Genomic DNA, 17,568 nt, shown 5'->3' on the forward strand with positions numbered 1-17,568 from the left:
TTATGGTAGGCTGAATAACAGCCCTGGAACATACCCAGATCTTGGGCTTTTCCTGGCAGTCCAGTAGTTAAGACTCTGAATTTCCAGTGCAGGGGGTACAAGCTTGATCCTGGGTTTCCCTGGTGGCTCAGACAATAAAGAATATGCTTGCAATGCAGGAGAGCAGGGTTCTATCCCTGAGTCAGAAAGATCTCCTGGAAAAGGGAATGGCAACCTACTCCAGTATTCTTTCATGGAGAATTCCATGGACAGAGGAGCCTGACAGGCTAGCCACATGGGATTGCAAAGAGTCAGACATGATTGAGCGACTAACACCTTCGGAAACTAAGATCTCTCATGTCACACTGTGTGGCCAAAAATAAATAAATATATAAATAAAATAAAATTAGGAGTATGTGAAAAATAAAAAAGATACCCTGGTCTTAACCCTTGGGAGCTGTGTGTTAACCTTCTATGACAAAAGAGACTTTGTGGATATGATTAAATTAAGTATCTTGAGAGGAGGAGATCCTGGTTGTCCCTAAATTCAATCACACATGTCTTTCCAAGAGAGAGGCTGGGAGAGGTTTGAGTTTAGAGGAGAAGCAACGTGACTGAAGCAGAGAGATTTGAAGATGCCCTGACGCTGAAGATGGTGGAAGGGGCCATGAGCCAAAGAATGTGAGGAATACAGCTCTGAAAGTTGGAGAACAAAAATAAATAATCTGCTAGACTGTCCAGAGGAAGCCTTCCAACACCTCGACTTAAGCCCAGGGAAACTGATTTGGGACTTGTGGACTTCGGAACTGTAAAAGAATACATTTGTCTTCTTAAAAACCACAAAATATGAGACAATTTGTTACAACAGCTACAGCAAGTGAATTCAAGAGTCAAGGATTCCCTTTTCTCTTTCTATACCAGCAAAAGTCTATTAAATCACTGCCAAACAGACGCAACATCCTGTGCTTGAGCCTGGAGATGTGGGAATACTTTTTCTTTCCTCAAAGCCACTCAGTGCCTCAGTATATGAGCCAACAGTAACAGGCAGAACTTCCAGTTTCTACTCTTTGTCCCTTGAATGCCTCCTCTAAAATGGCCACAGGTGTTAGGGAGAATTTAAACGTTCTCCACTGTTTTCTGAGAGTGTAAATGAGCGTTGTCCCATTGAATTGTGCTGTTTGCCTGTCTGGCACAAACAGAGCAATGAGTGTGCTCCTGGGGGATTCACGAGATGGAGAGAAGGGATAAGTGAGAGGGCTCACTGACTTCAAAAAGTTCAAGCTGAGACAGGGAGGCAGGTAGTTGTGAAAAGTTATGTGAGGTACAATAAGCCCCCTACATATAAACGAGTTCTGTTCCAAGAGAGCATTCCTAAGTCCAATTTGTTCATAAGTCCAATAAGTTAGCCTAAGTACCCAACTACTATCATCAATTATATAGTACTGTACTATAATAGGTTTATGATACTTTGCACACAAATTACACATAGCAAAGATAAATCTTCTTTTTTTTAATTTTAATCTCATAGAACAGTACCTTGAAAAGTACAGTAATTCAGTACAATAGCTGGCATACAGGGGCTGGAATCAAGTGAACAGGCCAGAAGAGTTACTGATGGAGGAGGGAGAGAAGGTGGGAGATGGTAGAGCTGAAGGATCGTCAGCAATAGGAGATGGAGGGCAAGCTGCAATGTCACCCATGCTTGATATTGATGGCATAGGTTCTGATTCCTTGCTAGATTCAGTTCTATCTACTCTCTTGAAAAAAAAATGATCCAGTGATTCCTGGATTGTAATGTACCAGCTACAACACCACTGTTTTACACCTGCTTCCACACATCATGGGCTTGAGATAAAGCTACTGTACTACATACTCTATACATTACTGGACAGTACACAAAAGAACAACTCTTTATAGAGGATGCATGGGGGTGACAATGTACACCACACACATGAACTAACTTAAGTGGCTGGATGTGCAAATGCATGTTTACATCTTGGAAAGTTTGCAACTTGAAGGTCCATATGCAGGGGACTTCCTTTAGTTACATTGCATGGCAGAAGGAGAGTTCCCCATTCCCCTCCCACAGTAGAAATTTGCTCTAGGTTGGCGGCTTTCTTGCCATTTAGCTTAACCAAAACGTGCCATCCCAACTTCAAACCCTATGCAACCCAAGCAGAGCTTGGTCCAACACTCAAAAGTGACATCATTTTTGGTATTGTTGTGAAAGTCTCTCTTCCCTGAGTGCACATACCATAATTGAACTGGCTGTTGGGCTTCTCACAGTTGATGATGTTGAAGCGGTAGGGGACAGCAGCCCTCATACCGCTCACCTTGAAGTAGAACCACTGCTGGTGTTGCGTACTATTCACATCAGCATTGACCAGTAAGTCATACTCAAACCTGCAAAGGCAGAATCAAAACGGGTGGGTTAAAAGCTTTCAACAGAACTTCTAACAATGAGAAGTCCACACATCTCAGGTTCTGGATGACAGATCTAAGACCCAGGATCTAGTTGGTTGGTAAGCTTTAGTTTTCATCCTTGTCTCACAATTTTGGACACAGGCTCTAGAAATTTAAGGAGAGGGAAGCAGTATCCTGGTATTAAAAGAGTCAGTTATACAATTAGAGCACATCTTTTTATTAAACAGTAAGAAAGCTTCAAGTAGTCATGTACGGATGTCAGACTTGGACCGTAAATAAGGCTGAGTGTCAAAGAATTGGTGCTTTTGAATTGTGGTGATGGAGAAAACTCTTGAGAGTCCCTTGGACTGCAAGGAGATCAAACAAACCCTACAGACATGAATTTGAGCAAACTCTGGGAGATAGTGGAGGACAGAGGAGCCTGGCGTGCTGCAGTCCATGGGGTCACGAAGACCCAGACATGACTTAGCAACTGAACGATGACAGTAACAATGAAGTGTTTATCCAGGTCGAAAAACATAAGTGTGCTATATTCCAGAGAAAAATGTGGTCACATCTGGTTGGATATGCCATTACTATCTGATGCTAGACATGACTTTTGAGCATCAGTCTCCTCATATGAAAATTAGAAATAGCATCTAAACTTGCAGTACTGTTTGTAAAGATTAAGTAGAATCAGATCAGATCAGTCACTCAGTCATGTCTGACTCTTTGCAACCCCATGAATCGCAGCACTCCAGGCCTCCCTGTCCATCACCAACTCCCAGAGTTCACTCAGACTCACATCCATCGAGTCAGTGATGCCATCCAGCCATCTCATCCTCTGTTGTCCCCTTCTCCTCTTGCCCCCAATCCCTCCCAGCATCAGAGTCTTTTCCAATGAGTCAACTCTTCGCATGAGGTGGCCAAAGTACTGGAGTTTCAGCTTCAGCATCATTCCCTCCAAAGAAATCCCAGGGCTGATCTCCTTCAGAATGGACTGGTTGGATCTCCTTGCAGTCCAAGGGACTCTCAAGAGTCTTCTTCAACACCACAGTTCAAAAGCATCAATTCTTTGGTGCTCAGCCTTCTTCACAGTCCAACTCTCACATCCATACATGCCCACAGGAAAAACCATAGCCTTGACTAGATGAACCTTTAGAATAGCATATGTAAATCCCCATCAGGGCAACAAACATGAATTAGACTAGTAATGAAGGATTTGTCTGTTTGCCTCCCACCTTTTTAATTAATTTAGCTTATATGCACTAAAGTATACAAATCTTAAATGTACAACTCAATGAGTTTAAACAAATTCATCTGGACACACCTGTCTGACAGTTCACTGGATCAATATGTAGAACAGTTCCTGCACCCCAGAAAGTCCTTATGTGTCTCCACCCTGTCACTATGTCTCCAAAAACTATTTTTTGAGCTTTAGCAACAAAATTGGCAATGCAGTTTTGACGTAATATTATCATCAGGTTACTTTGTTTTCAAAAAAGTCTTATCCCTGCCCCCTGACACACTCTTTCTCATAAAATTGAGCTTTATTCTAAGATAACGTCACAGTAGGGTTTGAAGCAGGGGGAGGACTTGAATCAGATTTTTTTTTCTTTCAAGCACCCAGTCTTGTTAAGCAATTAATCAAAGTCAGTATCACCAACAGTAAAACAAAATAACATTGTGTCCTTGCCATTTTATGACATTAGGAAATGGCAATGTAAAATCATCACCAATGTAAAATTATTGCCAAAATAAATGTTTCTCTAGAATCTAATCATGAAACAGGAAACAGATTCTGGTTGTGGGTCCTTCTACAATAACCCACTCTGAATTTTTAAAAACACCAGTGTCAGTGTCATGAAAGGCCATAAAAAGATGATGAAGTGAATAGTTCTAGATTAATGTGTGTGCCAAGTATGTGGTCTTTGATAGAGTTCTGGAATTAAAAAAAAAAAAAAAGCCATAAAGGTATTTGTGACATTTGGGGAAATTTGTGTATAGACACTATCATTACATGATCTGTGAGTTGCATGTGGGATCTTCCCAGACCAGGGATCAAACCCACAGTCCCTGCGTTGGCAGGCGGATTCTTAATCACCAGACCACCTGAGAAGTCAGAGTCTCCACTTTCTTGACATCAGCTAATGAGTTCCCTGGTGGTGTGTTGGTAAACATTTAACAATCAACTGTTAGGAAAATAAAAAAACCTTCACATGCTGGGCTGTTTGTATGTTGTAAATGCTCCCACCAAGATAGATTTCAAACTATCAATGTGAGGTCCCTGAAAACAGAGGACGGGACAGATAGTCGCAAAATGCTGGCTTGAGCTGCCAGGACCTACCCCTGCAGCTTTCCTTACTTACTCACGCACTTGGATGGCTTTGCGAAGATTTCCGGACTCAAACGCAGAGAAGAACTGCAAGCAGTCAGAAGCAGTATCTTGCAAAGGCCTGAAATGAATTAAAGAACCTGTTATTATAGGAGTGACTGCTATTCTTAGACACAGTTTGACATTTCTTAGAGATAAGCTTTATCTTACAGATCTTTAACACGAATTTTCACTGTGTTGTTTTCAGGAGAAGGAATGGATTACTAACTTAAAATATTCGTATTCACATGCCATTAAAAGGTTATTCAATATGCCCACCACCCCTCACCCTTGCTCCACTGATGTTCAGGACCACCTACCAAGGCTCATCTAAACTGAAGACAACCTTATTTATAATATCACTTGGCTGGATGAGTCTCCGGACATCCTCAAGTATCTTGATCCTGGAATGGAAAATTGGAAACATTTTAAGGGTTGGCCTTCACTCCTTATCCCATTCATCCTATGTCATGTGGAAAGCACTTTGGGAGTCATCAGTGAATTATGAAAGAAAAATGCAATAATACCCCAACCTCGAGCTGAATGAGTACAAAAAGCAGTATGCCTCCTCCCTTTTCTTCATTATCAAGCAATAAAACTGCACCAAGCAGTAGGAATGTACGAAGCTGTGATGCCAGATTGTGGTTTTAGGAGAACTGTCTATTTGAAGGAGAGTTTTGTCGAGAGCATTCGGGCTGAAGGACTCTGAGAGCTTCTGGCTGTGGGAATAAGAGGGTCCTTTGCACTAAGACAGGAGACATCAGGGTTGCAGACTGTTAGTCTCCTCAGGGTCTAGGAGGTGCCAGTAAGACCTTAAACTTTGGTATCATTTATACTCCTTGGTTCTGTTTGCTCCAAAAGATTATGTCTAAGAAACATCTTTTGTCTAAGAAACAGCAAAGTGTGCTCAGTCAAATCTGATTCTTTACAGCCCCATGTACTGTAGCCCCCCAGGCTCCACTGTCCATAGAAGTCTCCAGGCAAAAACACTGGAATAGGTTGTCATTTCCTCTTCCAGGGGATCTTCCCGACCCAGGGATCAAACCCAGCTCTCCTGTGTCTCCTGCATTGGCAGGTGGATTCTTTACCTCTGTGCCACCTGAGAAGCCCAAGAAACAGCAATATCCGGGAGATTGAAGTACAAGAGAGGAAGGCTACCTAAGGATCTTTCAGATTCCCTCCCTAAATTTCCATTCCAGGTCTCTGTGGTAGGGAGTGGTAGGAGAAGAGGAAGGATAGGTCAACACGAGGCTTGAATTCAGGGGAAAGTATCCTGGCCAGAGGGGTGTGGAGGTGAGCCAGCCCCTGCCGTGAGTCTCTCGGGAAACAGAACATTAAGATAAGGTCAGAGATGTCAGATGTCAGAGACGTCAGCCAAAAGACCAAGTAGGAACACTTTTTTCTTGGGGTCCACCATCAATTTGCTGATGAACTTGAATATAAGTTAATAAAACTTACTGCTATGCACTGGAGAAGGTAATGGCACCCCACTCCAGTACTCCTGCCTGGAAAATCCCATGGACAGAGGAGCCTGGAAGGCTGAGGTCCATGGGGTCGCTGAGGGTCGGACACGACTGAGCGGCTTTACTTTCACTTTTCACTTTTATGCATTGGAGAAGACAATGGCACCCCACTCCAGTACTCTTGCCTGGAAAATCCCATGGACAGAGGAGCCTGGTGGGCTGCAGTCCATGCAGTCGAGAAGAGTCGGACACGACTTTCACTTTCACTTTCACTGCTATGCACACTTTACTGCATAGACTTAATGCATATATACTCATTTTTTTCCCACGGAGATAGGTTTTTTCCCCTCGGCTTTAGTAATTTTCTTTTTAATCTCACTAGGCCATTCCCAAGGCAAACTCCCTTCCATGCACGCTGGGAATAATCCACCACCCAAAGATGGAAGATGCCTTTTTTCCTTACAATCCTCAGTGGTGCAGCCAAACTCTCCCCCAAGCCAAGTCAAGTTCTGTAAGGTTGGGACTGTTGCGTGGAGGTCACATCCTCGCATCGAGAGATCAGACTCCAATTTGCAGTGAATGAGAAAAGTGATCCCAAACAATCCACACTTGTTTGTTTGTTTGTCTGTTTTCCTGAGGAATTCCTTTAGGGAACGATCCCAGTGTTTGGTGGAACTAGATAATCTTTTCCTTTTGTAGGATTTGCAATGGACAGGAGCTAAGCAGTTGCACTGGAATCATCTAAGAAACTCATTTTGCAGACATACATCTACTACCTGGAGGAGGGCACGGCAAACCAACTCCAGTATTATTGCCTGGAGAACTCCATGGAGAGAGGAGCCTGGTGGATTACAGTCCATGGGGTCACAAAGAGTTGGACACAACTGAATAACCAACACTTTCACTTTTCACTTTAAGGTCTACCATTCTATACTTGGTTCTGAAATGTCCTAGTAGAGAAACAAGCTTGTATATTTGGCAAAAATGTTCTTAAAGGTCGTGGGGATTTAAAAAATTTTTTTTGATGTGGACCATTTTTAAAGTCTTTATTGAATTTGTTACAATATTGTTTCTGTTTTTATGCTTTAGTGTTTTTGCATGTGGGAGCTTAGCTCCCAGACCAAGGACTGAATCAGCACCCCCTGCATTGGAAGGTAAGTCCTAACCACTGGACCATCAAGGAAGCTTGTACTTAAGGGTTTTCAGATGCTCCTGACTAATGTTCACTTTCTTGAGGATAACAGAACTATCTGCACCAACCATTCCACCTACAACAATATTTACTGAAGAAGGAAAAAACACATAGCTCCCAAGTTAATAACACCATCACCTTTGGACTCCACATTTACGTTGCAACATAGGCTGGGCAGAGAGAGGTGGACAATGTCCCCAGAAATCAGGAAATGCCATCATGCTGAAGTCAGCCACAGATGTGGTTCTCCTGGCTTTGGCCATATAAAGATAGGGGTCATGGAAGACCATAGGCTTTGGATATGTCTGCAGGAGCTGATCTATGAATTCGGCAGTTTCTCTAGTCTTAGTGGAATTGGAAAAGGAAGCACTTATCCTTGGGCAGGAAATTGCATCCATGTCCCAGGCATCCTCTCGGAAGGATGCCTGAATGTCTGAGACGTCACTTCCAGAAGAACCTATCCCAGGACCATTAGAGTGTACATTTCGGTATGAATTCATCCCAGGTCCTCTTTTGGAAGTTACATGTACGCTGGACCTCCCCATCTTCACCCTGCTCAGAAGAGAGGTTTGGACCGGGACTTCTTTTTCTTGTCCCCCGGAGATTTGGTCCTTATTCAAGCAAAGCCCCTTTGGGGAGGCAGCAGTCGGAATGTGATGGTGATTGGCATACTCAGTCTCGTCAGAATTCAGATCATCTCCAGGCTTGGACTCCAGTTCCTTCAGGTTAAAAGGAGAAAGGAATATGTCATTGTTTCATTCCAAAAGAGAATGCAATCTGATCCCTGTCCTTACTCTCTGGGCACAGAGCTAAGCATAAATCCTGTCAACTGGAAAGCATTTTCCAAGATCAGTCAACGAAAAGTCTAAGCTTCAAGAGTCAAAGAAATGGTAGAATCCTAGCAACTCGCACTTAGAAGGGGAATTCAATGGGTGTAGTACAGTTCTACATGAATGCCTCCTGCGATACCCCAAGTATTCAGTCTAGTCAAACAACTCACTTACAGAAGCTTCCTTGCATCCCAAGGTGCTTCTTTGCATTTGTGGGTGATTTTGATTATTTTTAAGATATTACTTTTTACATTTAATTAAAATTTCCTTCCCTGAACCTTTTACCCATTGATCCCCTTCTGCTTTCTAGAGCAAAATGCAGCATGTTAACTCTCTTCTATAAGTGAGTTAGCTTATACTCTTAGAAGAGGCTAAATTCATGCTTTATTAAGAATCATAAGAAAAGAATGGAGGTCGAAAAGTAGGTCTAAAATTAGGTGGAAACAGCAGTAGCAGCAGCAACTAGTCACTGAACTGACATCACTAGGTATAAGGTTCTTGATTTGTATCCACTAACAAAGAAACCCTAGAATCAGGCTGGTCACCTTCAGAAAGCCAAGGAGTACAACCTTTCCATTTTGACAAGGGGACAATTAAATCACCAAGATTTTCACTGCTTATCAGTGCGTGGGAGTAGGCATCTTGCCCACCAGACAACAGGCTGCAACGTGAGCCTTCATCCTACTTCCTTCCTAGGTCCTGAGGCCACACTGTAGAACCCTTGCATGCATCTGTGGCTCTGCCACCTTCTCATGTTTGTGTTTAGCCTTATGCTTCTCTTTCAGAAAGATCCCAGAGCAGATTGCTAAAAATGAGTGATGCTTTCCTTGTGGAAACCTGTCTGGCCTCCCAGCACCTGCAAAGAACCCATGGGCATCACCAAGGAGCAGAACCACAGCTGACACCCTACCTCAAAGCTGCAGGAGAGCTCAAGACACATTGCCTTGTATTGCATTAGTTCTTCTTCAGGTCGGTCAAGACCAGGTTTGGAGCTCAGCTTGTTCACATCTGTTTCCAAGTCATCATCCTGCGATGGAATATTCAAAACATATGTTACCAACAGGCATATGTTTATTCAAAGCATATGCCATCCTGAGAAATATCGAGACAAGCTACAGATGTGATTCTTCAGAATCATGGGCACAGTTCCCTTGCCTCCAAATTATAGGGCTGGCCTAATCAAGGATAATTTAATATGTAAGATTGTATTTCTTAAATAAAAAGAAAGAAGATAATTTTTCTCAGCACTCATGTCAGTATTTATCAACATTCATCACAAATAAATAATTTATGCAAAATGAGATGAACTGGGTAAACAATATAAAAGAATTGCTTTTATCTCATCACCACTTTCTTCAACATAATTGTAATTGTCATATTTATTCATCTATCTACCCATTTAAATAATTCTTTTCACAAACATTTAATGAGCACCAACTATGAAAGGGTACTGAGACCCAGAGATAATGGAACAGACCAAGGTCCATGATCCCATAGAACTTACCTTCTAGTGAGAGAAGGAAGACAGGAATTAAGTAAGTAAATGCATGAATAAGGTGACTTGGAACAGTGATAAATGTCATGGGAAGAATGAAAGGGGGTAGAGTGATTATGAGTGAGGCCAGGGTACAAGAAGCTGAGGAAGTCACATTTAACTAGACCTAAATGATCATAAGGGCTAACTAGGCAAACACTTGGGGAAAAGAATTACTAACCAAAGGAAAAAAAAAAACAAAAAACAAAAACAGCTTAAATTTGCTTATAGAAAGAAGGTGGCCGAACCTACACACTCACATACAGAACAAGAACATTTATGAATGTATAACTGAATCACTTTGCTGTACATGAGGAATTAACACCACATGATAAATCAACTATACTTCAATAAAATATTTTTTAAAAAACTTTTACATAGAAAGAAGGTGGTTGAAGCGTAAAGTGTAAGAGGAAGCCTGGAGGAGTCAAGATGATGCTGGAACTCCCAGGCTTTGAGGAGGAGGTTGTAACCTCTGGCTACACCTTTATCTCTTTGTACACCTAAAAGTTTACCAAGTCACCACCAGCCATTTCTTCACTGGACTGAATAATCCCAGACCTTTTACTTATTCTAGATCATCATTTCATAATAGTTTTATAGCAATGGTGACTCTCCTCCAAACACTTCTCTATTTCCAAAGGTTATAGATTCATACGGAGAAAGGACATCAAGAATCAAACGGTTTAATCTCTTCATCTCTCTGTGCTTCTTCTAGATCAAATTTCCCTAATCAAATGGGGTGGCGGGGGGGGAATGCGGATTCTACCCTATAGTTTAGAAGTCTATTTTGTTAGTTAAGGAAAAATCTGAGAGTCCTGAGAGTCTGGATTATTCTTCCCTAAATCAAATAAATTGTGAAAATAAATGTTTATATTCCTGATTCAGGGGATAAAAATGCAATATTTCATCCATCTTCTGCAATTTCCCTCCAAATTTTAAAAGAAATACAGATTCCCATGAGGTTGATATAATGATATTTTCAGACCCAAATTCCTTAGCCTGGTATTAGAGATCCCAACACTTATCCTTCCCAGCTTCGTCCATCAGATCTTCCTTGCTTCCACCATCTCTGCTCCAGCCTCAGCCACGCCCCAAGGTGGCACCAATAGAAATGCAACCTGGCAAGCATTGAGAAGCATCTCCCCACCAGCAAGTAAGGCCAGTGTGTCTGGTGTGAAGAGTGTTCGGTAGCCCATGAGTTTCAGCCTAACTAGGTGATCTACTTAGCATTAGAGCAGAAGTTAGCAATCTATGGATTTCCCAGGTGATGCTAGTGGCAAAGAACCCACCTGCCAATGCAGGAGACATAAGAGACACAGGTTCAATTCCCTGAGACAGGAAGATCCCCTGGAAGAGGGCATGGGATCCAACTCCAGCATTCTTGCCTGGAGAACCCCATGGAGAGAGGAGCCTGGCGGGCTATGGTACATAGGGTCACAACTGATGACCACAACTAATCACAACTATGAACATAGGTCACGACTGATGACCCACTGCTTGTTTGTGTAAATAAAGTTTTATCGTAACACAACCATGCCCATTCATTTATATATTGTCTATGATGCCTTTCTCAAAGACTTGTAAGAGACCATTACTTTTTAAAAAATATTTATTTGGCTGCACTGGCTCTTAGTTGCAGCATGTGGGATCTAGTTCCCTAACCAACCAAGGACCAATCCTTGGCCCGCTGCACTGGGAGCTCGGAGTCTTAGCTACTGGACCGCCAGGAATCCCCCCAGAGATCCCTTCTGGTCTTTAAAGATTGAATCTTGGCCTCTGAATCTCCAGGCATTCAGGCAGGTTGTCAACTCCCTCCATATTTTACAAATTCCATTTATATTTATTTATCAGTAGACCAACTTCTCTGCAGTCACAGCAACCCAGACAAACTTCATCATCTGGGGATTCTGGAACCCATACAACCCAGATAAGGTCCTTCTTCCTCAGATTGGACCTTTCCAATACTTACTTTGGCCAGCATTAGATTTGAGTTCAACACCCTTTTGAAGGAACTAATTTGAACTCTGGCTGAGACAATCCCCAAGTTGACCAGACTGATTTCTTTGAAGATAAAATTGTGTCTCATTTGCTTCTGTATCATAATATCATCCCTAAGATGCAGGGATGCATGAGAGAGCATTTTGTAAATCATGCTCTTTGGAGAGACTACTCAGGTGAAGAATTAGAAGGAAACTAAGGACACTAGTATTTTTAAAGAGTAAAGGTATTTTCTTTTAAATATCTTTGGTAACTGAAAAATAGAACTTAAGATGTTTCTACATAGAATGTTTTCATATAACTTCAGCTTCATGGCTTTATATTTTTCTGAAAAGCTAATGAGTATCCAGATATATACTCCCTCAGTTCTCTCTGAGAAGCCTGTGAGGGGACTCTGTGTCACCAAGTAAGGGGACTAAGGAAGCAGCAGTTCCATGTACCACAGAATGGGTGCTATTTACGACTTCCACTTGGCAAGTTGAGATCGCTCGTTACTTCTCCATTACAGCTAGCAGCCTTTCAAAAATGTAACACTAACGTTGGCTTTGATTAGAAGGTAAAGGTGTATTCTCAGTGCAGGAGAAAATTTTGAGGCCTTATTTGGAATATCACCAAGTCTTTCACAGTTGTGTTTTTCTTTAGCAGTTAACTTTTTTTTAACAAATAGATATGATTCAGGGTCATAAATACATAGAATGTACTTGGTTACTTAGAATTTGGTTAAGGTGAATTTTGGAGAACAGAAAATAGGTTTTGGGGTCTCACTTCCCTGGTGGCTCAGAGGTTAAAGCGTCTTCCTGCAATGCGGGAGACCTGGATTCGATCCCTGGGTCGGGAAGATCCCTTGGAGAAGGAAATGGCAACCCACTCCAGTACTCTTGCCTGGAGAATCCCATGGACGGAGGAGCCTGGTGGGCTACGGTTCATGGGGTCGCAAAGAGACACGACTGAGCGAATCCTTAGTACTTAGTAGTAGTATCATCCCTAAGAACTTAGCATGCTGCTGCACGCACGAATCATATCCAAGAAAATATCTGAAAGAAATAAAAAGTTTAAGAGGAGGAAAAAAAGGAAGGAAGAGCTTGAATTCACTCTGTACATCCTCTTCTCCAGGGTCTATCTAAATCTAATGTTTATTTTCATGAAGGAAAAATCATGGCCAATTCCCAGTTGATATTCATTGTAAGTTTCTCCTTCCTTATGATGACACTTTTCAAAGAATAGCAATCTGACTATCCACACTCAAGACCCTTTACAGATATAAGAAGTTCCTTTTAATAATTCTTTCTAACAGACTTCTCCCAATTAGCAACTAAGATTTTTCAAATGAAAAGGCCATAAAGTCCTGGGTCACTTCTCTGACCAGCAATAAATACTCTTGGTTTCTTGCCCATATGCTGCTGCTGCTGTGTCACTTCATTCATGTCTGACTCTTTGTGACGCTATGGACCGTAGCCCGACAGGCTCTTCTGTCCATGGGATCCTCCAGACAAGAATACTGGAGTATGTTGCCATTTCCTCCTCCAGGAGATCTTCCTGACCCAGGGATCAAACCCGCATCTCTTATGTCTCCTGCATTGGCAGGCAAGTTCTTTACAGCTAGCATCACCTGGGAAGGCTTGGCCACAAATCTAGGAGAAAATGCTGCTGGCTTCTCCTGGGGAAAACAAGTTTGCTGAGGCACCAGTTCCCCGACTCTTGCAACACCCCCAGAATCAAGCCCTTACTCCACTGTTCCTCTGTTTCTCTACAATGCATGCTCACACACTAACTTCTCACCTTCTCCTGGGCTTGAAGGCTCGTGATGAATTATTTCCAGGGCCTCACTCATTTGTCTTATGCTTCCTTCCCAGCTGGATTTATTTATTTGTTTAGATTCCACTCCATCCCAACCCACCATCATCTGCAGAGCCAGGGGTGGGGGCAGGGAGATGGTCTGAGAGCTCCCCACCCCACAACCCCGTGCTGTGTGAAGTCAGGCACCAGCCTGCAACTTGTGCCTTCATATCAGATACAAGAGATTGCTGACATTCTGCATCAAACATTCAGTTATCAAAGAGCCCGCAAGAGGGGAGGGAAAGTGGCATTGATGAATGACTGCAGCAGCACAGTATTATTCAAATAATTCAGCAAGTTCTCCATAGGCCTGTACCGGCAAGCCACAGCAAAGAGCCAATTTGCTTCTGATGACTTCAAAAATGATTCTGTTTATCAGCAAAACTCTGAGCACACTATAATATCAGTAACAGCCTTAACTTAGAGAGCTCACTAAGAGGTAGACCCTCTATGTCTTGTACTACTAATAGCAAGGTGGGTGATTATTATGATAGAGAATGCAAAAAGTCCCTTTCTCTCTAGGTAGATATGTAGGTGGAAGAGAAGGGAGAGAGGAGGATGGAATGATGGATGGCTAGATAGATGAACAGATAGATACAGATGAGCTAGATAGATGGATATAGATAGGTAGGCAGACGTGAGATATATAAATTGACATATAGATGATAGACAAGTAGATAGATAAATATATAGATAGATAAAGGTGAAATAGAACTACAGATAGAGATGATAGGTAGATAAGTAGCTTGATAGACAGATAGATACACATGAGACAGGTAAATAGATATATACATAATAGAAAGGTAGTAGATGATAGATATATCAACAAAGATAGATGACAGATATATAGCTAGTACATAAATAGATATGAGATAGATAGATAGACATACAGATGGTAGATGATAAATAGACAGATTTTTAAACTCAGACTTCATCTCCAGGAATGTCATAAAAGCTAGTGCATGCTTTTCAGTCTTATTTCTCCAGTGTCAAAATTAAGGAACTATAACTTGAAGGAACTTGTTCATGGCCACCAACAGAAATGGAGATATAATTATAACTCATAGATGAATTATCATTTTTCTAGAGCAGGAGTTCTCAACCACAGGGTGATCCCCTCCCCACCCCACCCCCAGAGATATGTGGCAAGTCCTAGAGACAGTTTTGGGCTTCTCGGGTGACTCAAGAATATAGGAGACTCGGGTTTGATCCTGATCCCTAGGTCAGGAAGATCCCCTGGAGAAGGAAATGGCAACTCATTCCAGTGTTCTTGCCTGGAGAATCCCAGAGGAGCTCTGAGGGCCACAGTCCATGGGGTCTCCAAGAGTCGGACACGACCTAGTGACTAAACAACAAGAGACAGTTTTGCTCGTGACTGGGGGTCAAAGTGGTGGGTGTCACCAGCACCCTGCGCACTGAGGTCAGGGGTCCTACTAAACACCCTACAATGCACAAGACAAGCCACCGCAGCTAAGAATTATCTGGTCAAATGCCAATGGTGCCAGCGTTCAGGAAGTCTTTTCTGGAAACGCAGTCAGTACACTGTGCCCCACTGTCCCTTTTGTCTGCACGTCTGTCTACATCTGCCTTTGTGCCACCACAGCAAAGCTGAGTCATTGAGAGACTGAAAGGTCCACGAAGCCTACAGCGATGATCATTTGACCTCTCCTAGAAAGTTTGCTGGCCTCCACTCTACAGCACAGGTTAGCAGTGATAGAGACCAACAGGCACTACTCTCCCACTGGTTAGGATGCTCACGACACAACCCAAAGGAATACAGCTCACATCGACTCCAAGGTACATGGAGTTGTACGACACAGTGGCCCTGTGTGTACAGAGTGAGTAGGAAAGGCTAACTTACAAAGATACTGGAGATCTACCAGAAAAATTTCCCTAGAAAATCTTTCCGTGGTCTCTTTGCCTGAATGCCATTCACACTTATTAAATACACCAACCAGGAGTGTCTACCTGAGGCTCATCCTGATGGAATACTAGTGCCTTAATAATGGATAGCCTCTGATGTGACAATAAGATTGTACAGGACCTACCAAGATGAAAAGGACAACAGTTGCAGTCATTAACTGAGCATCAGTATCTTTGGGGCCCTAGAGTGGAAGCACAAAGTGAAAGTCGCTCAGTCGTGTCGACTCTTTGCCTGGATTCTCCAGCCCAGAATACTGGAGAGGGTAGCCGTTTCCCTCTCCAGGGGATCTTCCCAACCCAGGGGTTGAACTCAGGTCTCCCGCATTGCAGGCGGATTCTGTATCAGCTGAGCCACCAGGGAAGCCCAAGAATAGTGGAGTGGGGAGCCTATCCCTTCTCCAGCGGATCTTCCTGACCCAGGAATCGAACTGGGGTCTCCTGCATTGCAGGTAGATTCTTCACCAGCTGAGCTACCAGAGAAGCACAAAAGTGTGTCCTTAAAATTTACTCTGGGTTCAGCTGCACATAGAAAAGGGCACTTTCCTTTGAGAATTGTGAATGTGGAGAGCATCTGAATCGAGGGCAAGTGTACCTACTTCCTCTTTCACATCTTCAGAGTCTGAGTCCTTGTCCTCCTCTTCCTCACCATCATCTTCATAATCTTCTAAGTGGGGGAAAAAAAACAGAGGTGGGTTGCAATTCTTACAACACAATGGTTAGTACTTTTTTTTACAACTAGGAGGCTATTATGAAGTGCACAAGACCTCAACACAGGCTAGTGATTATTGAATGTGTAATTTGTGCAAATACAGGCACACAAGAGCACTATCTCATGAAGTCTAAAGTGCTGCCCCATGCTGAATGCAAAACGAGTGCAGAATAAAATGACGCGTGGCTTCCCAGATGGCTCAAGCAGTAAAGTATATGCCTGCAGTGCAAGAGATGCAGTTCAGTCCCGGAGTTGGGAAGATCCCCTGGAGGAGGAAATGGCAACACACTCCAGTATTCTTGCCTGGAGAATCCCATGGAAAAAGGAGCTTTGTGGGCTAGAGTTCAGGGGGTCACAAAGATTTGGACACGGCTGAGCGACTTAGCAGGCACGTGGACCATTCTGGCTTCCTCCACCCGATATAGAAGTAGTTATGCAACTAACATTGCCAGGGTTTAGTGATCACATACATGTCAAAGCTGCTGTAATGTCGACAGCACTTTGACTGACTCCCTAATTTTAGTACGAAGGAACGTATTTAAAACAAAAGTCCAAAGAAAGCATCCAGTGTCATTACAACAAGAGGATGCCTACAGAAAATCTGTTCCCTGGAAAAAGGACAAAGTTGAAAACCACTAGACTCTTCTGACAATAAAATCTTCTTGGACATTGGACAATCACACTGTCACATATTCTAACATGACTACTGTGGGGGTGGTAAACAGCAAAAGTTTGATTTCAATTCCATCCTTAGGGCAAATTCATTCCAGAACCAGTCTGTACAGTGGAGGGGCTCCACCATGGGACTGGAAATAGATTTTTTTTTTAACATCAGCTGAGATGACTATAGTCATTCCATCAGTTCAGTTCAGTTCAGTCACTCAGTTGTGTCCAACTCTTTGTCACCCCATGGACTGCAGCACGCCAGGTTTCCCTGTTCATCACCAACTCCTGGAGCCTACTCAAACTCATGTCCATCGAGTCAGTGATGCAAACTGGCAACAATTAATAATAAAGGACAACATTAATGAGCTTGGTATTATGAAAAAACTGATTCTACTTTCATCCACATTCCTCTGAAATATTATCCAAATGCAAAAATTCATCATAAAGCTTACAGCTAGCAACATGAGTACAGAATAACTACCCACATATTGTGTATGTGCTTAGTCACTCAGTCGTGTCTGACTCTTTGTGACCCTATGGAGTGCAGTCTGCCAGGCTCCTCTGTCCATGGGATTCTCCAGGCAAGAATACTGGAGTGGGTTGCCATTTCCTCCCTCAGGGGAACTTCCCAACCCAGGGATCAAACCCGCCTCTCCTG

At 42.7% G+C, this 17,568-nt stretch overlaps 1 protein-coding gene across 1 annotated transcript in view; it reads right to left on the bottom strand.

Moving 5' to 3' along the window:
• The window catches only part of AGBL1 (AGBL carboxypeptidase 1), a 916,524-nt gene that overhangs the window by 729,651 nt on the left and 169,305 nt on the right, over positions 1-17,568 (bottom strand). Inside the window, exons 9-14 of the mRNA XM_086364678.1 lie at positions 16,132-16,199; positions 9,152-9,268; positions 7,550-8,130; positions 5,077-5,160; positions 4,752-4,838; positions 2,234-2,382 (exon numbers count right to left, since the gene is read on the bottom strand). Of these exons, the coding sequence (XP_086220804.1) occupies positions 2,234-2,382; positions 4,752-4,838; positions 5,077-5,160; positions 7,550-8,130; positions 9,152-9,268; positions 16,132-16,199 (1,086 nt within the window). The remainder of the gene's footprint in view (positions 1-2,233; positions 2,383-4,751; positions 4,839-5,076; positions 5,161-7,549; positions 8,131-9,151; positions 9,269-16,131; positions 16,200-17,568) is intronic.

Source organism: Bos grunniens, chromosome 21 (assembly GCF_055505025.1).
Source record: "Bos grunniens cultivar Pamir isolate PY7600 chromosome 21, Bosgru_T2T1.0, whole genome shotgun sequence".
Taxonomy (NCBI): Eukaryota; Metazoa; Chordata; class Mammalia; order Artiodactyla; family Bovidae; genus Bos; species Bos grunniens.